Source organism: Salarias fasciatus, chromosome 20, assembly GCF_902148845.1.
Source record: "Salarias fasciatus chromosome 20, fSalaFa1.1, whole genome shotgun sequence".
Taxonomy (NCBI): Eukaryota; Metazoa; Chordata; class Actinopteri; order Blenniiformes; family Blenniidae; genus Salarias; species Salarias fasciatus.
The window spans coordinates 8844515-8869767 of NC_043764.1; the positions used below are offsets into that span (position 1 = coordinate 8844515).

The following is a 25253-nucleotide window of genomic DNA, read 5'->3' on the forward strand; positions in this document are numbered from 1 at the left end:
TGTAGAAATGATGGTTTAAGAAGAGCGAGTCATTGGTTTCCCAGCCAGCCAACCAAGATATGATCACAACACTCTTTTCAAGAAGCACTTCAGACTTTCCACATGGAAGTCGCTCTTCACTCCCGGAGCTATTGCAGCGTCTACTGAAGTATTATACTGGTTAGCTAAAGATATAATACAAGTACTGCTTGAAAGTGCAGGTAAGAAGCTTGGCACAAGGTTAGTTTTGTGTTTTTGAAAGAAATACTGTAGTTACACATGTAAACAAAGACACTATCCCCGACCTAGCTGAAAGCCTGCCCAAAAATGGGAGGCCTTGAAAAATAGAACACACCTGTACACAAATAGAAGCAAATATATAGAAAATACATTTACACGTGTATAATATACAGTAAGTTTCATAACCCTCTGACTAGTAAGATAACACTCTTCATTCAAAAAATATATGTTATGTCAAAGAAGCGATGCAGCCCGACGTGCGTGAGGCTGGACTGGTATGGGTCATTCATGAGAGTGGCTTTCTTGTTGTGGATGGGCCAAAGGAGGAGTGTTTGCACCACAGTGTTTTATCCACAGACCATCTGGACACCTCCTGAATGGCTCACACTTAAAGATACTGATCTCCTGGGGGACAACCTGTTTCCTTTATTTCCCTTTGGGGAGAGCGGGCACGAGGCTGAAACCTGGCGAAGGGAATCGCCGGCGAGCGACCGTCGACACCCAGCAACCCTTTAAATCTGTACATATTGCTGTCTGCAGCCACAAAACGCTTACAATTACTGAATCGTACTTGTGCTTTGTACAAACCCACAGCACAATAGAAAGGTAGATTAATAGGCGACTTCCTCAAAAGCTCCGCAGCACCAAGGTAATCTGTCTGTCAGAGCTTGAAGTTGATAATGAAGTTATTGGTGCTGGGAAGCTCTCGGGAGAGCTTTACTGTCTTTCCCCACCGTGGAGTTCCCTAACCTTGACTTAAAGAGATAGTTTAAACCAATTTGGTGGCGGCTGATAGACTTGTCTTAATCCTTTTACCTCAACAAAACACGAAGGGGATGTTTTAAAGAACGTAACGTATCTCTCTCCCTCCTGTAGTTCCGTCATGCTTTGCTGAGTTTTCTTTGCAGGAAAGTAACAGGATATATTTGTATGAGGCTCCCAACATGGTGACTTTGATAGCTGGAATTCTGATATGGTAGAAATATTGTTCCTCGAGTGCTGCATGCTGATCCGGGAAAGAGCTAAACCCTCGCAACGTGTTTGGTAAGGAAATTATTTCCGGCTTACATCCTGCATTTGGCTCACCTACTGGAGACGACCTGGAGCCCGAGGCCATCTCGTTTGTGGCTCCTTCACCGCCACCGCTTCAGCAGTAGTCGACAACATTAAGATCAGTTTAGGTTCCTTCTTCAACAAATTGGTAGAGTACTCTTTTTGACTTCCTCATTTTCCTTTTTTTTTTTTTTCCTCAAAAGTGAACCAATCTGTGAGTTGTGTGGGGATATTCAATTACTCTCTGTGGAGGGATTAGTTTCTCAATCTCTCTTTGCTATTTATGCAAATTGCTGCATGAATTATTTGAAAGTGAGGCTGAAATTAAATCTGTTCCGCCCTTTATCGTCACGGCTCGGATCCAAATCGTAACCAATCGCGGGACTTTAATCCCAAGGCGCCGCTGGGATGGAAACCAATCGGAGGTGTGCGAGAGAGCTAAACAGACCTGAGACCGAGTGAACGTCCGGACCGGCTCCATGCAGTCTTCTGCGTTTGTCTGCATTTAACCTAGAAAAGCATTCACTGGAGCTTTTTGTGGTTTTCTCCATTAGCCTAAATCTGGTGCACGTTGGATGAGCTCGCACCAGGTGTATTCAGATGGGTTTTTGTTGTCCTGATCCTTTCTGGGGAGGGGCGGGGGGCGTTCTACCTTCACCTTCAGCCAGTGGCAGACTGCTCCGCGTAAAAAAATAGACCAAACTACTCTCTCTTTGAAATGGGAGCTCTAGAAGCAATGTTTAGAAGTCGGCTGTTCAGTAAAGCGTTTACCGTTTCTGTTTTTTTTTCCATCTTTTCACTCCTCTCCAGCTAGTAGAATAGTGCTTCATGTGAATATTCTTGACTCTTTTGCAACACATTTCTTAAAACTATTTCAAAAACATATTTAAATAGATTTGTAGTATTTTTTTTTTTTAAAACATTTCTTTAAGACAAAAATAAAATGAAAATAAAATAATGTCACTGGAGTTGATACAGGGATAATATAGCGCTCTTTTTCTTGTCCAACGGTTGTTGTCGAAACTTCCATCTATCCAGGTTGTGGCACATAGTGGCATTATTGGCACATTGTTCAGAAATACAGTTCGTCCTCCACCCAAAGCGGCTCCTTGGGCTCCGTTGTTAAGTGTCAAATGTTTTCCTTGAGACATCCGTGACGTCCATAGTCTTGTTCCATACATCCTGTAAATATATCTATATATAATCTATATCTAAATGACTGTAGGTTCCTGGAAATATGGAGTGGCAGCTTTGTAGCTGCTCTGCTTGTCATCTCTAGAAAAATAAATATTTTCGCCGGTGTCCAAAGAGTGATCACACTATTTTACAAAAGAAGCTGTTTTGTGTGTGTCTTGTTTCCCTCTGGATCCTGTGGAGATGCAGAAAACAAAACCTCAGTTATCTCTTCATTATGAGCCGAGTGCAAAACACAACATGAATGCATTTCTTTTTAAAAGCTAGCCTACTTTTTACAACTTGGAAAAAAAAAAGAAAAAAAAGCTGCAACCCAGTGTCTGTAGATGAAAGGGCACAGCGGCATTAAAATCAGTACTTTCAAGGCCTTTATATAAGCCAAAGAAATACATTAGGTTTGCAGAGATAATAAGGGACTTACGTCTTTTAAGAGTACAGCATGGGGACCGTGCTGTGGAGAAGTGAGCTGACTGAGACTAATGTGTGTCCAGACATCGCAGAGGCCCTGTCCTCACCTGCAGGCAATCTATTCCTTTTAAAATCTGGGTCAATAGCAAACGTTACACCTCCCCCTAGGCTTCCAGCAACACTGTGGGGCCGGAGCATGTGCTTAACGCTCACGCTTTGAATTTCAAATGCAAGACCATTCTGGCATATATTATCCATGCATAAAAATGTGCCACAAGTCAAGTGAAAGTGGCTCTCTGCTCCTCAAATTCTTTAAAACTATATGCTTTTGGTGTAATACTGAGTGTGGCACCATAAATATTAATGAAAACAGCTTAAAACAGAGGATATGATTAATTTTGACCACACAGTTTATTCACGCTGTTACATACGTAATTCATCTCTTATCTTGACTGAAGACCTGTGGTTTTATATTAAATGTAAGTTTGCATTTATTTTCTCTGTGCAGAATATGGAGAAGCAGCAGAACCATGCCACAGATAACAAACATATGCCAAGTTCCATTTTATTCCCAAAGTGGGGCAGCATCACCACAGGGATCGGGGTGGCGAAGGCTCAGACCATGGTCAACAAGAGGACACGCTACCCACCAGAGCGTGAATTCAGGAAGTCTCTTCCACCCACAGAGCATGAACAAGGCCTTCAGCTCGTCAACAGGAGATCTCGAACCACTTCTCTGACACAAAGGCCACAGGAATCAGTTGCCTTTCAGTGGGGGACGGCCTGTTGGCGAAAACACAACAACATGAATCCACATTCAGGAATCTGATGCAGTCAAAATGATCACATATTTACATTCCATTACAGTATAATCACAACACATCAGTCGTCTGGAAAGAACCCTGGACATTTCTGCTCAGATAGGGACATTTTCACAGAACAATCGATTTCGCTTCATCTAAAACTTAATTGAGTCCCTCGTTAGCTCTCTGGACCGCATTCAACAATGTATCTTGTTTTAGCCGCAGGGAGATACTGGTCTCCAACTTGTAGCCTCGATAATCCATAACAGACACAGCTGGCCAAATGCTTTGAGTCCCACACTTATGTGATGATCATTTTAGGGACAACTGAACCAGACCTCAGTTGAAGTTACTCCAATTCAGTGAGTTTATTTCAAGGTAAATGTTGATTAAAATTAAAGACATGGAGCTGCTCAGTATTTTTTCATTAAATTAAATCTCATTCACGAGCCCTCGGCTCTCAGTAACACCCTGTTATGACTGACAGATGCCCAGGAAGGAATATGTGGTGGGCAGGACTTTGAGAGAACAGCGCCATACCTCAGTATTACTGTCTGGTATCTTATATATCTCATATCTCTTTGTTTGGCTTTGAATTCGGACGCTGCAGATAGAGATGGACGAGATGGCAAAAACACACCCCATATTCATCAGCTGTGCTGCCACTATACCCGAGGAAGATAAACAGGAAATATGTCGCCATGCTTTCATCATTTCCAATAGACAAATGTGGACATTTTGGGGTTATTTACACCTGATGAATTATTGCCCTCCCCTCCTGCCGATATAATGAATCCGCTACAGGCTGCGGCTGCACTGAGTAAGTGTGAGCATCCTTGCCGGCCCTGCAGTTCAGATGACTGGAGCTGTTATCCACTCAGACAGTAAACACTTCACCAGCTTATGATCACACACCCTCTTGTCATGGATGGACACATTTCGAACTGCACAGAGGGGCAAAATACTCAAATGTTCTCTGCATAAATTACTAAGGTTGAGACACGTGTTGTGCACAAGATAAGGCAAATGATTACTGATATTAAAGGTCAAGTTTCTCAGGATACATCCACCTTTCTGAAGGAGAAAGATAAAGAATATGGCAATGGAAAAATATCACACTGCACAAATATCTATAAGCTGACTCACTGCACAGCTTAAAAAAAAAATCCCTGGAACATTTAGATATGTGTGCCCACCATGGCACACCATCCAGGCGGGTGTGAGGCAGATGGATGATGAATGAGGCACCGGACAACCTTATCAAAGGCAGTTCATCTGGGCAGATCTGTTCGCGATGATTCCCTCTGACAGTAGCTCGATAAGAAATGGAACAATGTGATGTTTTACCATTTTCAGAGGCCATCATTTTAAGCCCAAGTTATTTGTCTGTTTACATATAATCTACGTTGAACACTGACATATTTTCTTGCGCTGAACGAGTGAGGAAACATCACCAGCTGTTTCCACTTTTCCCGGACCGCCATACCTGTTTCCGTTGTAAGCGGTCTTGTAGACAGGCGTCTGCTGGATCATCTCATCAGTGTAGATCGGCACGGCAGTCCGAACGCATTCATGCGAGCACTGCAGGCTGTCGTTGTAGGCAGTGAATATATCCACCTTGCTGGGGACCCGGGCCGGGGTGAAGTCTGTCAGGTTTTGGCAGCTTTCTTCTTGCTGGTGGATCTTACGCTGATGGCTATTGTGGCGACCATTTCCAGACTGCGCACAGCTACAAAAACACGCACCAAAGACAAGAAACAAACATAAAATCATACCTTGTGCTGCAGCGTCTGTGTGTCTGTGTGTGGATCGGTTCTGCGCTAGGAGTTTAAAAGTAAAGGAATCTTTCCTACCAGTTTTTAAGGACGAGTGTTGTGATCAAGGCTGCGATAACCATGATGAGAGACACAGTGATTGTAATTATCTGGTGAACTGCCAAACCTGCAAAAAGACAGAAATTAACATGAGTGCGGAAAATTGCAATCATTCGTGGAAGACAAGCGTTCGCCCCTGTTGTTCACAACACAAAGCCGAGCACTACTTCAACATACTGATCCTTTTGTGCTCCACAGAGATCGCTTCAATTAGGAGACAAAAACTCTCCTTTTCCTTTGCGACAATGTTAATATCAACCATTCATAATTCAGGAGTGACATGAATTATTTCAATAAAGTAATGACTTGTTATTTAAGCTTCGGTAGTCACTTTATAGAACAAAATCTGAAGAAAATTTGAATACATATTCCAACCAGAGCTCCTTTAAAGCAAGAATTTGTATTCTTTACCTTCACTATCTTCAAAGTACTTCAGTCAATTGTGCCCTGAGGCGTCCTTTTAAACATTAATAGGTCATTTGATGTAGAATATCAAATATAACATTTGATCAGAAGATGCTTTTAACTGAACTATCTTCTGATTCAATGTAACCACTAGGATCCATTGTTTTGGATGGCACTGTATTCATTTAAATAGCATTGTGTTAGCTTTTGTTTTTGTTTGTTTTTTGTTATGTTATTAAAGGGATACTTCAACATTTTGGCAAATTAGCCCATTTAGCGCAATTCCTTAGTCATTTCGAACAGCATACTTACTTTTTTTGTGACGGCGAGCTATTGTTTATGCAGAGGTGAGTCGGGGAAGGTTTTCGGGATGGACACAATGGAAGTGGATGGTATTTTTGGTTCCCCTCGTCAAACTCATCAAATACAAGATCCAACAACCCCAAAACACTTTGGTGGACACGTTATAATCTGCACATTCACTACGCTGTGGAACACCAACAAATAATATTGTAGCGTTACGACACTGAAGCAAATACTGGGAACTACTTTTTATTTTGAAATCACTACGCCCAGACGCCATGTTTAGTAAGTAGTTCCATCTTAGCAATCTTCACATAAACAACTCAATCTGGTAATTTTGCATTAATATTTCACAGCGTAGTGAATGTGTGGATTATAACGTGTCCACCAAAGTGTTTTGGGGTTGTTGGATCTTGTATTTGATGAGTTTGACGAGGGGAACCAAAAATACCATTCACTTCCATTGTGCCCGTTCCGAAAACCTTCCCCGACTCACCTCTGAATAAACAATAGCTCACCCTCACAAAAAAAGTAAGTATGCTCTTCGAAATGACTAAGGAATTGCGCTAAAAGGGGCAAATTGCCAAAATGTTGAAGTATCGCTTTAAGGAAGCTATTAGTAATAATAGCATGATTGATAATATTAATATTAGTATATTAGCATAACAGTAATTATGAAACATGTAGTATGTGACATTGAAAAAAAAAAAACACATCTCTAACAATACTATGCAGAAAATCAGAATCCTTACCATGGGATGCTTATACGTTTGATCATTATTATTTATTCACATTAGTTTTTTACAGTATTGCAGCGAGCTTCAAAAATACAACGTGAGTGGATTGCACTCTTAGATACATGCATATTTTAAAAAGGTTTGGTTGCTTCCATTTTCAGCAGTTACCCTGTTACCGCTGAAAATGGAAGCAACCAAAAAAAAAAAAAAAAAAAAAAAAGACCTGGAGTTGAATATTTTTCCATGTAACACACTGTAACAGTTTAAAACAGCACGGATACATCTTTTGGGCCTCGATAAGGAGCAGCAAGGGTGGGAAATGGAGTAGCACATTGGTATTTTGCCCTGAAATTCTAAACATGTGCTCTGTTTTGAACGTCAATAAATTCTATATTTAAACCATGTTTTGTCCTCAGTTCGCTTCTTTTATGGCAGCATTTCTGAAATATTCCACATCTCTGCCTTATAAGTGAGCCACACTAAATATATAACAGTCGAGAAGAGACAGCCAGGACTTCTCCACAGGTCACAGGTTCATTTGAACCAACTGTTAATATTCATGATGCACTGAGCCGTGCAAGATCTGCCTGCACTTGTCTCAAAAAAAAAAAAAAAAAAACTGTTGGAGGAAAAAAATCCAAGTCAAACTACTGTAATGATGCTCGACTCAGACTGAACATGAAGAAGTCAAAATGTGGCTCCCTGAGAATGTGCTAATGCAGAGTAGAAAATGGTATAGCCTTCTGAGAAAACTGTGTAATCATGATTTCTCGCAGCTGCAGTTTTGTTTTGTTAAACACCCATTACTATGGAAAGCCATAGAAGTAATAATGGCTGTTTAAAATGAGAAACTGTGCAGGATTTTTGCAGGACAACCGAATTTTCTCCGCCTCCTCCTCTTTGTTTTGTCCAACTAATGAACTGAAAGCCACGCACATCGTCTTAAGACTACCGCGTGTGCTGATCTCTCACTTTTGCCAGAGGACCATAATCCACTAACAAAACAGTGCAGTACATATCTAAAGTGAGGATTAGTGCAAGCCTATTGCGCTGCATTGTAAGGTGAGTGTGTGTGTGTGTGTGTATGTGTGTGTGTGTGTGGGTGAGTGATAGAGCATGAGAGTGACTAGGACACAATGACACACCGCAGTAGGTGACGTGCTGCAGGAGGACAGAAAAAAATAAAAAGAGGAGCCGTCATGATGAAAATGCCCACATGGGCCTTATACATCTCACCTCTCCATCAGCCAGCTGCCCGGCTGCTGATCCAAGCCAATTTGTCTTCCAGAAACGCACAAAAGGAAGTGCTGCTCGGTCATTTTGGAAGCGCACACAACCTTCTCCTCTGCTTTCCTTCTGCTTGGACAGCCTCCTCTTAGATAATAAACTTCTGCGCCCGCAGAAGAGGCAGACTGGGTCAACCTTGGAGTAAGGATATCTCTGACCGGCACAGGGAAGCCTCACCACCTCACTGCAATCAGAGTCCCGTGCCGTGGTAAAGGCACATTAACTCATCACGAAAGTCATTTGCATTTCTTTTACACCCCCCCAATCTAGCCACCATCTTCCTCTCTGCTCATTTCCCAATGACGGTGAGACTGTTAGGTCTTCTGTTATAAATGAACATCTGTCCGAGATCATAATAAAGATTGGCCCATGACCTTGATCAATAGCAGAGGTGTCTCCAGAGAACGGATTCATTGTGCATTGATTCTATATTGAGAAAAAGAGCGTTCCAGTCACTAAATGTCGCACTTTGTTAATTTGATCTGTGGAAACGACAGCTGATTAAGGCGCATTATGAGCTAAATCCTATTATGCTTCTCTCCAGCCTTCTATGGACTCTGCCCAGGCAAAGGGAAGCAAGTGAAACTTGAATCGGAAGATTACAAACTGCCATTGATTGATGGATGTGATGTCTGTAAACACGTCTCACATGTGCAGCAGCCCTGCCGCTCTGTAATTTCAGATGGGGGGGAATCTGATTGGCTCAGCCGGTAAACATGAGCATGCTGCACGCAGTTTGTTACATATTTTCAGGGTACTTAAGTCAAAGCAGCTCATTAAGAGTTCCTTCAGGCTGCCATTTGGAGCTAAAATGTGCACGCTCGCCGAGCACTGCTCTCTAATGAAATGAATGAACCCAAGAATGTGAGGTCCGGCAACACAAACACTGCATTAAGTCCATTATAACCCAATTTTCAGAGCAGTATGTTTGAGGGTGCGGGCATAATAGAGCAGATAATGACATGGGTGACAAATCTGAGCGCAGAGGCCAGTTCTATTTTCATCCAGAACAGCCAGTTAGACGCAGGGAATTTTGGCCGGGCCATCTAAAGCTCATTGTGTCCTGGCAGTCAGGTTGAAAAATCACCTTTGGCAGTCACCTTGCTTCTGAGATACCCAGTTAGGTTTTTTTTTTGTTTTTTTTTTTTTGTTTGGTCAAATCACTGCCAAACAAAGAGAGGCTGAGAGGGAGACGGATGGAGGAAGAAAGGGACAGAAGAAAAGAAGGGACGAAAATGACACAGAGCGGAAGGGACAGCGAGCTCGTGACCTCCGTGGCAGCAGGATCTGAGCCCTCATCAGTACTCCCAGCAAGAATTAAATGAGTTTTTTTTTTTTTCCCTCTTGCCTTCTTGGTTGTTGACAGTTTGATGAACATGTCAACAAAAAAACAGTGTGGGTAAATGAAATTTTCCCCCCGCTACCTACTTTTAATAAGAGAGCCTCAGCTCAGATGTGAAAACTCAGTGGGGAGTCAATAAATGTGCACCGAGGGTTCTGTCTGATTCATACTGCAGCTCCTAAAGAAAAATCCCCAGCATGGGTTTTACCATTGTCACATCACATTTTCAGGCCGAATGCATTAAAGACATGATATTGATCTGCTATTACAATGATACAACGAGAGCCTCGGCTCAGCAGAAAGGTCAAGACGAAGGCTGAAAATACAGAACATAAAGTGAAAGATGTATTGCTGGCAGTGACAAAGTCAGTGAGCTGTAATCACACACATTTCCCTGATTTATTGGAGTTTAAGAATCCTATAGTGTTGGATTTGCAATACTATGTTTTTGCAATGAGATAGCTAATCTTCTGCGTGCAATAATATGGAGATTCATGTATTTTGTCAAAGTACAATAACCTAATGTGCAGCTATTTATCTCAAGAAATGTCACTTCCATCTCTTTCTCTTGATTGAAAGACTCTTCCTGCACATTTCATGGCCACTTATTGTTCGCTATGAATATTGTTGTGTGCTTTTCCACTCAATCATCTGACTGAAAGAATAATGCAGGTGCTAGATTGCACATTCACACAACGATTGGATTTGCAGTTTGTGCATGTTTTGCTGGTGATTTACTAATAAATACACCATGAGAGACTTCATGCACAAACGGGAGAATTCAAATGAGTGTTCTGCCTCTTCGGTCTAGTTTGCGCACGAAGGCTCTGCTGGAAATTGTATCACTTCCATGTTTGGTTACTTGAATTTGCCATTGGAGAGATTTGACACCATGGAGGAGATTCTTCAACATACTGGAGCATTACAGCGAAAAAATTTAATTTGACAAGGAAGGAAAAAAAAACAACCTCAATTAAAACTTCTGGGAGATGATCGGTCACAAGGTGAAAGATTGAGGTACAACACAGAAATGATCGGATATCAAAGTCTGCAAATAATAGTCGTGGTGAGCCAGCTGTGGGAACGTCTCGCATCACAACAACTGAGGCATTTCTGCCGAAGGCTCAATTGATTAGCATATCATTTTAAAACACATTAAAACAACAGACTTTTTTTAAAATGTCATGAATCACAATGCATGCTGTACATTAATCAATATATCAGTATATATATGTACGAATAACAAGCACTTTGAGCATTCTGGGAGATATTCCACATTTGTGAAGGCCAATATGTTAAATTACCATATCAGCTTCCAAGTGTGTGTGTGTACGCAATATCACTTTTTACCTTTAGTAGATCCCACCTGCTATTTAAGATTATATATTAAAAGGAATCTATGTGATTTCTATTGGATCCACAAAGAGGAAACGCCCTAAACCGCCATCATGGTTCCATCCAGCAGATGATGGACTAAAAGCAGGGGTACACTCGTCCATCACAGGACAAACAGAGAGAGAGAGAGAGAGAATCACATGCATGCTTACACAGTCAAATTTCTATTTTTATGCATGTCTTTGGAAGGTTTTAGCAAATTGAAGTACTTGGAAAAAGCCCTTGAACCCACCCGCTGCCACGACTGTCAGCTAAGAAATTATCAGAAGGTCGAGAAGGTGATCTTTGTAACACAAGGTTCGAGTTTGATCCCCCACCTCCCTCTATCCACATGTAAATGTGCCCTCGAGCAAGACACCAAGCTGCAAATTGCTCCCAATGGATGGATTGAGCTCCTTGCGTGGCAGTGGTCACCATCGGTGTGAGAGATAGAGTCAGAGAAAACGAAATAAAAAATGGATGCATTTTGATTTTCGTGACGGACCAGGCACCTGCCGGTGAAGAAATGATGTGGGGGATATTTTCTTGGCACACTTTGGGACCCTGAAAAACAGATGAGTGTCCTTTAAACGTATTATTGCTGACTATGTCCATCCCTTTATTACCACAGTGTACCATCCTCTGATAATTACTTCCAGCAGGATAAAATAACAAGGTCACAAAACTCAAATGCTCTCAAACTGGGTTCTTGTTCATAACAGTGAATTCACTGCACTGCAGTGGCCTTCACACTCATGAGGTGGAGCCAACAAATCCGGAACAATTGTCTGATGCTAATGCTATCGTGTCAATGTGGACCATAAACACTGAGGAATATTTTCGTACCTTTTTGAACCTATTTTGAATTGAAAATCAAAAGTCAAAGGAGGGTTCAATGTGCTAGAATACCAGCAAGGCATGAATAATTAAGTGCATAGTGCATGAGTGACTGTAGCACGCACGTCCACGTTCATATATAGCATACAATTTGTGAGGGCATTGATTTTATTGACCTGAACCACATAAGACTCATTTAGGCACAATTCATTTCTACACAATGCTTGGTAACTAGAATATAAGCAACTTCTGTAAAATGACCGAGCCAGTAACTGGTCCACACAGAATATGCATTAGCAACACACACAATATAATTGCCTGTTCAAGAAGTAATTACATCTAAATAAAGAATATAGAGGGCGTGCTAATAACCATGGCAATATAAAAGTGAGCAGATAAGATTCCAGGAATAAATCAGTGAGAGAGTTAAATTACTCGTGAGTATTTAGAAGAAAAAAAAATCACTTACTGAGGTTATAGTCGGTTATTATTAAAAAGACGTACTTGGAAATGTGCCCAAATGTCTGTCAATAAAGTTAGCGAAAGCCATAACATTTAGCAACCAAAGAAGCGTTAAGCTTGGTATGCAGCGGTTTTATTGCAGCTTTTGACCTTGCTGGATCCCTGGTTTATCTCCCTGCAGTTTGTATGGTGATTTATGTGACAGCATCTTTATTGCAGGCCGCCTGTCCTCCGACTAAGGATGTTATAACAAGTTCATGCTGCAAAATGATGAGGAAAATGACTATTTAATTATTATGCATGTGTTTATGAGTTACTGTGCATGTGTCTGTGTCTGTGCATGTGTCTGTGCGTGTGCGCTGCCTCGTCTCTATGTGGCAGCTTGAGCCGTTCTCTGCAAAGAGCCATTTAGAGCTAATGGTACTTCTGCCCACGCACTGATTGCTTAAAAGCTCCTGAAAAATGTGGGAAGGGCCCCTCATTTGTAAAGCAGCATTACAGCTTATAGAGGTTGAGCCACCTCACTCCCACAAACCGCGCAGCGCTTTCGTACAGGGCTATTCAATACATGCTAATGACGCTGCATGACCCTTCCAAGATTGTCTCTCCTGCAACCAGGCACCTGGGTAGGACAGGTTGGCTAAAGACTTCCGTCAAAGGTTGCCTGCTGATAGTTAGGAATTGCCAATTAAGACTGGTGTCACGGTGTCAATCCAGGCTGATTTCCACTGAGTCACCGAGCAATCGGAAACACTTAGAGGAGAAGAGGCTGAGAGAGGAGCGGGACAGAGGAGGGAGACAAAAGGAAAGTTGAAGAGGGGGAGAAACAATTACTCTGAACACCTTTTCTTCCGGGTGTCAAAGGCATTGCTGCATAAATGCATTCAGGCTGAATGGGAAGAAGCTAAAATGGCAAAAAAAAAAAAAGGGCTGGCCAAAGTGTGTTGCTTCAATAACGGCCTCCATTACAGGAAAATATGCTTGTTGTGTGTTCTAGTCTGTATTAGGAACAGCAGGGAGGAGCTCAAATGAAAATGACTGCAATTTTCAGATGGGTGTAAAGTGGCATTGCTGCTAAAGCAGCTTCAAACAAGCCGTCTTCAAACGTGCGCCGCCGTGCAGGAGACGGGAGGTTTGGCTGAGCTGAACTGGAAAAGGCTCGAAAACACATTGTGCACCTGCAGTGCTTCTGACTTCTGTCAGGCAATTTTCCAACAAAAGCAAAACAACATACAGCTCAAATGAGTTTGAAGAGTGCTCGTATTAAGATTCTGCTGTGGCCCCGGCTGATTGACAGAAAAAATCCCCCGTATCCAAAACACTGTCTCAGTCAACATCTGTAGTTTTCCTCCTTAAGGCAGATGTGTCAAGTCGAGAAGAGCGTGCTGAAGAAACTGAAAGTGAAACAGCATCTGCTCGGTCTGGCCCATTCATCTCCTCTTGGCTGAGTTTTTCTGTAAATCAGAGACACGGGGTTTGACTCTGCACGCCTGTCACCAAGCATCAGCATTTAAGTCCAGATTTAATGCTTTACCAAAAGGAGATTCATTTTTACCCACTTTATTGAGAGTCAATACAGAGAGAAATGGCAACTTTATTGGATTGCCATGGTAACTGTAGGGAAAAGTGGTTTTACTGTGTGTGTGTGCGTGCGTGTGTGTGTGTGTGTGCGTGCATGTGTGTGTGTGTGTGCGTGTGTGTGTGTGTGTGTGTGTGTGTGTGTGTGTGTGTGTGTGTGTGTGTGTGTGTGTGTGTGTCTCACTGCTGAAGAGGCTGTATTGTACGCCTCTACAGGTCTAAAGCAGGTCAGAATCCAGCATCAGTGTTCGCTGAACTCCATTCTTTAAAAATAGATATCCGAGACACTTAACATACATTTTACATGTGCTCACTTTGCTCTACAGTGGATGTCCTCTTACTTATTTACATTGTCAATTTAACCATCCACTGGCCTGCTCAAACGTGAGAGCATAATGTGAATTGTTGCCAGATGGATGTATTTATTTAAATACCTGGTCGTTGCTGCTCTGACGTATCACAAAGGTCTATTTCAGCTTGTCGTCCAGTAAATCTGTTGAACCTCCCTTTTGCTTACTCTGACTTTACCTATAATATTTAATCATTCAACCCTCATATCGTCTAACAAGACCCAAGTCATCAGTCGTGGCTTTGCTGACTGCAGGTTTAATCATCTCAGATCCATAATGGAGCTGACAGCTCCATCTGCGTAGAGCGGAGGGGGGTTGAAAGTTACTCACAGCACTAACACCGGGAACAATCAGCAAGCATCTGGAGGCATCACAGCACTTGACACCCCCACCCATCCAATTCCCCATCCTCCTCCTCCTCCTCCTCCTCCTTCTCCTCACACACTTTGACCAAAGTGCAATAAGAGCAGGATCAACAGGAACCATCCATTCAGAGCTGCGTCGTTCCCAAAGAAAAAAAAAACGGCTTTCCAGGCAACTTAAAACAGACACGAGCAACACTGGATCCTAATTCTGTAACTGCTCTATTTCTAAATGCAAAAATTACTTTAAAAAATGACATGGAGCATCATTAAGTCAGTAACCACGGTTATAGTCAAGGTAAAAGTGCTTCTACTTTCATGTGTAATTTGTTTTACTTCTATTTTTCTTCATAAGTTCCTGTCTGCATGACGCCCAGAGATGATATTGAGGTTTTAATCTACATGAGTTGGCATAACAGATAATATCTTTATTGTCTACGTATTTCAACCAGTACATTGAAGGGTACACTCTTTAATACTCTCTCTTTTGTAGATGCTTGTTGTGTGTGTGTTTTAGACACGTCTGAAATGAATTTAAGAAGGAAAAAAAAAAACATAAGAAAACGGAGCACCAGCTCTGTTATTACATATGATTGAAAAGTGGCTAAACTCAGAAGCAGAGTAGTTTTGGGAAATATAGTTTTGTATTTGCAACTTCCGTCTTCTGTACCATGCTGTCGTTGGCCGATCCAGATCACCAGTCCATCACAGGGCTACAACAACAACTCAACAGTTTCCAACAGGCAATTTCAGAGTCACCCTTCAACCTCAAGCACATGTTTTTGGACTGTGAGAGAAAACCGCAGTACCGTAAGAAAACCCAAACACACTCAGGGAGAACATGCAAACTCCAAAGGCTCCCAAGACTGAGCTTCAATTGGAGCAATCGTCACTACTCTACCATGGACCCCTTTACTTTTACGTGCAATTAAGTATAATTTTGATGATGTAAATGTAGTCGAATGCAAACTTTCCGTACTCTTTCCACTTCTTGTAGGGAGGGTTGAGGATGACACTGCACAGACTTTGTGGACTGGTATCACGCCGTCTTTACAGGAAATTACACGTTGCATTTCAGTTGTAAAGCACCATGGCTACTCTCCACGCCAGCCAGTGGCCTGCTGTCACGCAGCCTCATTACAGGATTATGGCCACCTAAGGCTGCTAGTCATTAAACGTCAGCGGATATGCTGACAGATGACTTGCATGAGAGTAGTTCAAACTCGTTAAATTAGGCAGAAAGAAATCTGCTGCAGGGCTTTTAAACAATTATAAGCGGCAGTCATTCCTTTACCCTTGTGTAAACATGTTGAGTTTTCCGACTGTAACAGAGAGAGTTGTCCCTTTTGTTGTCATGCGGTGTCCATGCCAAGAGTGCGGGGGAGGTAAGACACACAGCCGACAGTCAAAAAATGCAAATCACACGAGCCGCGGCAAGCTGTCATGTACTTTCCCTGTGTCACTACGTCGCTGGTTTCCAACTCAACCGAACTGTCTGGCGAAATGTCAGCGTACATGAAAAAAAAAAAAGAAAAAAGGTGTTGAAACAAGTGTGGGATTCATCTTGTTCGACGGCAGTGAGGCAGACACAAAGTTCACGGTTCACTTCAGCACACGCATTTGATCATGAGTGGATCAACGTCGGGCCTGTGTGACCTGTTTAAAGACATATGTGCTCTGGGCCACGGACCTGACATTTACTGCTGTTGTCGATGCAAACTGCAGGGTTTTTTTTGGCACAACTTCGTTGAATGAAGCAGGATTGAATTGTTCTCCCTCCACTGGGTGGGTATGCATTTTATACTGCCTGTAAAACTTGTGCACGCACAAGTTGGTTAAAGATAATAATAACCTAACAATATTATTGTTAAAGACAACAATAATAAATCTAGCATCACCCTTACGTCGCGTTACTTAAACACGCGGATCCTGACCATATTCTGTGTCTCTTTAGACAAACAAGCACATTAATGTTGGTCCGTGATGACAGTGTGACAGAATGACAGTCATGACACACACATGCCACGCTAAGCTGAGAGAAAGTACACTCATGGCTTTCATGGCTGCTGGTTGCCTACAGTATTCATGAGTCATGGTGAATTAGACCATGCAGCCCATTTACTGCACGGCTGCATGCTTCGGCTGTAATCCCACAGTCACCGCTGGCCTGAAAAGCAAATGTCTGCGTATTCTGAAGTGCAGCGAAAATTATTCCATTTATGTGGAATAATAAAGATTTTGTAGATCTGAAAACGTGTTTTCTAAATTAGTTTTGTGAGGATCCAAAAGTGCTTGTCGCCCTTTTGGGTGATATGGAAAACAACTGAAATCGAGCAAAATATTAGATCTTTTTTTTTTTTTGTCTGAAATGTCTTTATGTAGCTGTTTTTCTTAACTATTCTGTTTCTGTGGATTTCTTTATTATAATATAAATTTTATAGAACCAACAGCTCCAGCGGTCGATGACAAGTCCCAAAACAAAGATTTCATCCATAATAAAGCCATATAACAAGCAAAACTGTCATTCCGCATTCGCGCTTTCAGGTTACAATTAGTAGTGAGTGCTGCGGATGTCAGGGTGGCTGGGTTTGTTTCTCCCAGAGGTTCGCTCAGAGCGGAGGTGTTTCAGTGTCAGACATCGGATGAGACAGGCAGAAAGAGAGCAGACACGTACTGATACTCTCCCTGCAAAGAATAATGAAATAGAAATGAAATGGTAATTGAATGCCCAGTGCTGATTATTCGATTTCATTAGATTATGATGTGGCTGTTAGATTGTTACCACGATAAGCCACACATCAATTTATAGCATTGCAATTAATGGGGTCTTAAGTATATGCTTCGCTCCTCAGTCGTGCTGGGAGAACACCTGAGGTTCGCCAAGTTGCATGCTTTGAATGCAAACTGGATCACGGCAGCGTTGCATGTGAAAATAGGTGAATCTTTGCACCGTTAGCCAGAGAGTTGTCACAGACAACCTGGCACAGCAAGGGTTAGCTTGGAGGATGACAAAAAAAAACACAAAGCTACTAACAGCTGATATCGAATCTCACTCACATCCCCGACACCAAGCCATGATGCACACACATCAAATGTGTTTGCATTTGAATATGTGCCAGACTAACAGTTATATCACACACCATACCTTTGATGGAGGGCTCTGTTTAGGTCTGCTGGGACCTGAATGGGTCACAATGTATTTGGTCTTGTGACAAAAATACTTCACAATAATTTCAGAAGCTCAATAATTGGTAATTCATGGTAAACTAACAATGGTGACAGCCAAAACACAGCTTTAAAAACATTCAGGAGCTATGTAACACAAACACACAATATATTTACTAATACAATCTGTTTTATATTCCAATAATTCATAAATTTAAGTGACATGTTGTAAGCCTGTTTGGAGTAAACTGCACAAACAAGTGCTGCTGTATAAATTAATGTATATTTGGTGGATTACTGCGGTGTTGCTGAGGGTGGTGGAGGAATAAGCCTTCGTCTGGTCTGTGCAGCCGCCAACCTGTTGCATTATTTGCACCACAGCGGGGGATAAAATGAATCTCCCCTGCACAGTTAATAGAGCTACTTAACTCGCAGACCGGACCATGATCTCATGGTTAACAACTACTTATTGCTCTTTTATCTGATTTCTGCTTTAGTCACTGTTTTCATCTCCTGGTTGGAACAATGCCTCTTGATAATATGTTTCACACCATTTGACATCTGTATCCTTTCAAATGGTGCCACGTCTGTAAGAAACATGCATTTTTGGAATGAGAATCAAAGGTCAAGACCACGGATTGTGCCCAAAGATTGCAGGTCTCATAAGCAGCTCTGTTGCTCATCCCACAAAGGTTTGTGCAAATATGGTACCATTTAAATGTAATTCATCTCCCGGTCCAATGTCTCATTTTGGCTTTCACGGCCCTTATTTCTACAGTAAAAAGCATCTATTATGAGTTCTTGTGATCAGTTTTATCTCATTAATATGCAGACAGATGAGTATTTTAATATGCAGTTCTTCAAAAGAATCCTTTCTCTTCGACTATATTTACCCTTATCAAACCTATTTGACAGCAGGTGAGATATGGCAGCTATGTACATCAAATAAGCTTCTGCAGTCATGAAAACAAAAGTGAAATCCAACACTCAAACCAAAATGCAGATAAGCTGTAAGATACCAAAGAGGTATTCATTTGTAAACTTAAAAATAATATCCCGCATGTAATATATCATAATTAATCACTGAGCCTCTAATCAACTCAACGCTGATAACACATCTGTTTTTCCATGCATGTTGGAAAAAATCCAGTATATTGAAATATTCCTGTAATTGGACAGAACAGTAAACATAAATGCCTCTCTTAAGTGCTGCAATGTGTATGCATCTTGTGCAATATATGAGAGGTCTTATATGTATATAATCTCGTTCTTCTTGCCCCCACGGAGGGTGAAACTTTCATTTGTTGAACACTTGCTGTAATAATCACCAGTCAGAGACAGAAATCTATATGAGTTAAATTGGTAGATGAGCTCCTTTTATCTCCGAAACTCTGATTAGGATAATCATTTTAAGTGTTTACGTAGAGTTTTGTTATGAAGATAGATTTGCAGTAATCAGGGAAGGATTCAATGTAATGTATCCATAAACATCCTCTCAGACAACAGCAGGAGACATACGAGACAAAGCGAAGCACCTCTTCTCCTGCAATAGTTTCATTTCATCGGCAATCCAATGCAGCGCTGTCGGTGTGGTAATTATAACTTGCCTTGGGGCTAATATGAATCAGACATGGGTTAATGTGTTGTGAAGCCAAAGGAAAGTTTTTCTGCATCAGTTGTGCGGCCTTTGAAAAGTGATTCGATTCATCTGCAGCGATGAGACACAGTCTGCTTATTGATACAACGATGTGCGCCCAAACGGAAAAAAATAGAGAGAGGGAGAGACAAGAAGAAATCGGCCTTTTTTTTTCCCTCTCTCTCTCTCTCTCTCTTCCTTATCAGCTTTCAGTTAGCAGTAGAGACTGATTTCCTCCCGGATACAATATCAAGTCATCATTTGTGTCACAGGTGGTCTCACGCTCACCTCCCAATCAGGAGAAAATAAAGAGATCACAACAACAACGCAGACGAGACAATTATGTGCTGCCATTTAATTTTAGTCATTACATACGGCTCAATCTCCCCATTGTGCAACATGCATTTATGCACTGACATTAAAACCATCACTTTTTTTTCACCGCTGCTCACACAGGAAAGCTGAGTGGCTCGGTTTCCTGATGTGAGTGCTGTGTGTTTGACGCAGTGCTATCATAAACTTCATGGAAATAAATCCCATTTTAATGGCCCCTATGGACCTGTGAGGGTTTTCTCCTGGCACACAGTTTTCCTACATGTTTGGGTTTGATCGATCACTCTAAATTGACTGAAGAAGAGAGATGGGAATCGAAAACCAGTACTTTTTGGGTATCGGTTCCTACTTTTTCAATTCCTTGGAATCATTTGCCAGTTTTGCAACAAGTTTCCTCGTCGATTTCAGTGGGCACAACGTGCGAGGTGCCAACGGTAAACATGGTGGCCAAGTGACACAAACACTCAAAAGTTTGGTTTCATTTCCAAGAGAAAGCATGACAACAGGGCCACTTGCAATACTTGCTTCGTGGATATTTCATCCAAGGGAGGAAATTCTACCAATATGCAGAAACATTTACACACACAGCATGATTTAACTTTGAAAGTGTGAATTCTGCACATTTCTGCACATGGCGGCCTCCAGAGTATCATGACTCCCCGTTAATATTCTCCTAGAACTTAGTAGTTTTATAGTTGACTCACCCGAAATACCGGCTTTGTCATCTGTCCATGAAAATGTCTTTGTACTCACCAGTGTTAATGTCTATAGCATATTGTTCTCCGTGCAAGTGTGTGTGATTTCGTTTTAAAGACAACTACCTACACCCACTAGTGGCCACACAGGTAAACTACTTTATTTTCAGAGTTTCTGCTGTTTTCCTGTAAACAGATATCGTTTTCAAAATGTTTCAAAATGAAACTTTTTCTGAAACAAAAATGCAAACATGATGCGCTTTCACCTGGGACTTTTGTGTAAATGGGGCCTGTTTCTCTGGCCTTGACCTGTGATGGACTGCAGACCTGTCCTGTGTACTAAAGGACAGTCTGGGTCGCCTCCTCGAGCCTGAATTGGAAACAAGAAGAAGCTGAGCGGTTGTTTTCTTTTCTTATTTAAGTACTGAGTCAGCGGCACGGTGATGCAGTGGTTTGCACTCTTCCCTCACAGCAATAATAACCAGATTCCATTCTGGGCCAAGGCCGATCTGTTCTCCTTGTGCATGCTGGGGATTCGTTCCAGTACTCCTGCTTCCTTCCTATAGTCCAAACGCATTTGTTTATTTTAATTGCCTGTTGGTGTTAATGTGTGTAACGTTTGTCCAATGTTGTGCAGTTTTGGCTCCAGCTTCCTCTGACCCTTAATGGGATGAAACCGTATGATAAATGGGGAACAGGTTGCTCGTGGTTCCAGGTCAGAACATGGTGCAATTCCGCTGTATCAACACGCAGTTATGAAGGAAATCGGAAAAAATTCTCTCACCACATTTCACAGCTCATTCATACAGAATTAATTTGCGCCTCGAGACTTTTTTCATTGAGACAAAATAGGAGGTGATCAAGGACTCCCGAGCACCTCTTATTATCTTGTGCCTAATTTTATGACATTTTTATGATTGCTGCAGATGTGAAAACTTCAATTAGCACAGTTCTTGTTCCCAAGTTGTTAAACATGACTTATGTTTTATAGCTACTGGTATGGCTCATTTAAAAGGCCATGTTCCTTATAGACCTAATGAAATGGTAAATGTAATATGACTGGCTAAGGGGTTTGTGTGTCCACAGCACAGTGGGGAATACTCATAAAAATTACATGTGCTCATGCGGGGTATATCAGTCAGCAGGGCTACAATATGGTCAAGGACACGGTCCGGGAAGTGGGGCTGATTCCCTAAGCTGTAATATTACGTTTACAAAAAGTTGCTCCATTTGGAGGAACAGAAAAACAAAAGAAAACAAAAAGATTTTTCTTGCACTGTAATTACAGACTGTTAGGAAACAGCATTACATTATCAAAGACTAGCTTTTGCCCCCTTCATCTACCCGATGTGGAATTTCTAATCCCCCAGTGCATCATGGTTCTTGACTCTGTTGTCCAGGGAAGCTCATTTCCAGCCAAGTGCTGCCCACACGGCTCTTAATGTTGCCAGATCCTTCTCTTTCCACCTGCCAACAAGGAGCTTCATCAGAAATTTTGCAGCGCAAGTCATTTCTCATGCTGTCCCACCCACACCAAGGCACCCCGGCAATCCAAGTAGAAGTCTGTAGGGCAACAATAAGAACTGTTATCCCACATCAGCTTCCCACAACTTAACACGCACCAGCTGTGTTCGCTGAAAACGCGCAGCCAAGGCGGGCTTTCCGCGATTGGCAATAAATCCCTCCGACTCTCCGGGGGCGGTGGTGGGTGAAGATTTTGCCTCTGCATGACTGGTGCTCTGCTTTTCTGTTTTTTATTTCCTGTTTTTGTTCAATTTTACACTTATCAAATTTAGAATTCTTCACACAGCTCATTCTTTGATTTTGCTTGATTAAATGATTTCAATATCTTTCATTGACTGATTTTTTTTTTTTGTTACCTGATGCACCTCAGTAGTTTTAACTTTGCTATGGTGTGTTTTCACTTACTCAACTCTCATTTATGAATTTGTTGCATAGATTAGGCGTATTAAGCTTACTGATCCAATTCAAGTGACAGTGAACCTTCATGTTGCAATAATAGGAAGTTGTTACAGTCTGTGAGTACGTGAACATGAATTCAATAACATCCAATATTTTTAAAGATCTAAGAAATGCAGTTGAATAATAAAGAGCTCGCCCAACAGCAAGGTCCCCGTTTACACAACAGAGTTTTCAAGTGGAAAAAACTTTGCTGTGGTTTGGACGTAGACAACAGAGCTGAAAAATCAACTTTGGCTCCCAAGGTTGAACTTTATGAAAATGCTGTCTCTCTCGCAGACTGTGGAAAATACTGGTATAACTTGTATAAAAAGCAGTTTGTAGTTTTTGTAAACAGCAGAAAATTGCAAGTTTTCTAAAATGTTGATACTGTACACAGTCACTATGGCCGTAGTAAATAATTCTCATGCACACACACGAGTAGATGGACAACGACGTTTGCCTCCAGATTGGCCTGACTCCTCCTCCAGATTCTCCTGCAACATCGTAGTTTTATAATTGAGAGTCACTCTTAATAGCAATCGAACTTCGTTATCTCTTCATACAAATGTCTGTCTACTCATCATTGTTAATCTTTACAGAGTGTTTAATGTGTGTGTTTCATGACAAAAACAACCAGCAACACACACTACTGGCCCTACATGAACGATCCACATACATTGGTTATTTCAGATATATTTTTTTGTGCTTCCTGTTTGGTCTGATCTCTGTGCGGCTTGAGGCAGCTTCCATCAAAAAAAAAAAAAAGACTTGCTGTGCCAACTAAAGCACTAAGAAACCAGTAGAAACACAAGCAAAGCTTACACTTTGATGTGGTCTTGCCTGATGTGATTTTACTGTGTGCATTTACTGCAAACTCTCGGCTTTTGTCAGAGAAAAACAATCGTTATTAACAGTTTCAATTGCTGAAAAACGCCAAGCACGTCCAGTGAATAATGTGCAGACAGCCTGACTTTGATCGTTGTTTATCTAAAGAAAAAGGAACACGAGACGGGCATCATGCGGAGACGGCGTCGGAACACTTTGGAGAACTTTTCTGAGTGAAAGTAGGGATAACATCACACATGAATAAACACAATACAGGTGCTGCTATTGTTGCATACCGAACATTGAACGGTGTCAGTAGTGCTGTTTTTACGGTTTCATTTGTTTTAGTGCAGAAGAAAGTTTAAAGCACAGGACTGGACTCTGTTACGTCTCATCATCTGAACGTCTCATAAAACAAGATTCTTCAAGCATTCTCACCAGCTGTTGTCTTACCTGGTGTGTCCCCATATGGCTTTGGTGGTTTGACAGTCTCCGTGTTGCTGATAGTGGGCTTGGTGGTGCTCTTGGACTCCGTTGTGGTCACCACAGTGAACGTCCTTTGGGAGAGCCTGGTTGTAGTGCTAGTGGTCGTGGCCACTGTGGTGGACGAGGCCCTGGTGGACAGCGTTACATTGGTGTCCGGTTTGCCGTCCTCATCGATGCTGTCTGTCCCTGTGGGTCCCCAGTCAATAAATCCAGCCACGGTGGTAGTCCGGCCCTCCTGAGACTTGTCGTAGCTGTCCCATTTGAGCTGCCTCCTGGCTCTAATTAACAACCTCCCCCTTGATAAAGCCGCTGGAGCTTCAGCTTTTACAGCCAAAGGGCCACTTGTCTCTATTTGAGTGTGTCTCAACCGGCACTCCTTGCATGTCGTTTGTCCTTTATAAGTTGACTTTCGATGCTTTACGCCTTTGACTTTCAGCCCCATCCCTGCCCTGGTGTCCTGGGGTGGGGGGACGGGGCTGAGGAGCCGGCGGGCCAAGGGGCTCACTGTTCTCCAGTGGAGCTTGTTGGGCGTGTCCCAGAGGGGCTGCAAGCGAGGCCGTGAGCGAGGCACCTGCTTGGGCGTGAGTTTGATCCCCAGACCCTGACCCAGGGGGCTGCAGACGGAGAAGTCCAGAGTGAGGTGAGTCATGGCCAGCAGGATCCAAACGCCGTGCCCCACACAGCTGCCCGGCCTCGGAGCAGACGGACTGCAGAGGAAAGAGAGAGTAAATGAGAACATTCCTTCAGAAAAGATGCTCATTAAGTTTTCTCAGCCTTTCCACTTCAAGTTAGTGACCTATTGTAAACATTCGCAACTTCTTCTTTTTTTTCTACTCTATTTGCATACTTAGCAAAGTTCTACTCCACAACTCCTTAAACACTCACACAATTAAGATTCGGTCATAATTAGCTTCACAAAGTGCCTCTTGAATTCCAGTGTAAAAGGTCAAGCACAAAGAAAATGCTGTAGAACATGGGAAAGATTATAGACTTGCACTCGTTGCTCTCCACTGTCAAATACAGTAAGAACTTCTCCTTGATGGTACGGAATCATATCAATCCCGGGATGATTACACTAACACACAAGGTCAGGCCTGGTTTAGCCGATCGTCATATTCTGCATTATCTCCCCGGGACACAAAGTCATCTCATTCCCAAAGGGCAATTTGATTATGCAGAGCAATGATCAGGGTGGTCACGTGTTTCACCAGCAGAAGGCACAGTATGTCACAGAAGCCTTCATTTTTAGTTTTTGCATTACATTATTCAAGACTGGCAGATGTCTCTGAAGCTTCTTTGCCTCTGTTTAAAACTCCCTCCTGCTCATCAACAAAGTGGCAGGATGATATATAGTCTGCCTGTGTAGGCTGGGGACCCTGCAGAAGACTGATTTTACAGACAACCTTCGGTGGCCCCTGGGACAAAGCTACACATTGATTCTTAAGGGAGAAACCTCATTATGGGCTATCTTTCATCTCTGCTGTCCTTGGCCAATTTAAGCCCACACAGAGGACTCATGCTGGAAACATCGCAGAGGTGAGGAAAATCGGAAAAGTGTGAAAG

At 42.1% G+C, this 25253-nt stretch overlaps 1 protein-coding gene across 1 annotated transcript in view; it reads right to left on the bottom strand.

The window, feature by feature from the left end:
• Window positions 1-2051: 2051 nt before the first annotated feature.
• Window positions 2052-25253, bottom strand: part of ajap1 (adherens junctions associated protein 1) — a 47303-nt gene continuing 24101 nt past the window's right edge. The window contains exons 2-6 of the mRNA XM_030118519.1: window positions 23658-24397; window positions 5531-5618; window positions 5164-5406; window positions 3525-3657; window positions 2052-2641 (exon numbers count right to left, since the gene is read on the bottom strand). Of these exons, the coding sequence (XP_029974379.1) occupies window positions 3585-3657; window positions 5164-5406; window positions 5531-5618; window positions 23658-24397 (1144 nt within the window). The 3' untranslated portion in view covers window positions 2052-2641; window positions 3525-3584. The remainder of the gene's footprint in view (window positions 2642-3524; window positions 3658-5163; window positions 5407-5530; window positions 5619-23657; window positions 24398-25253) is intronic.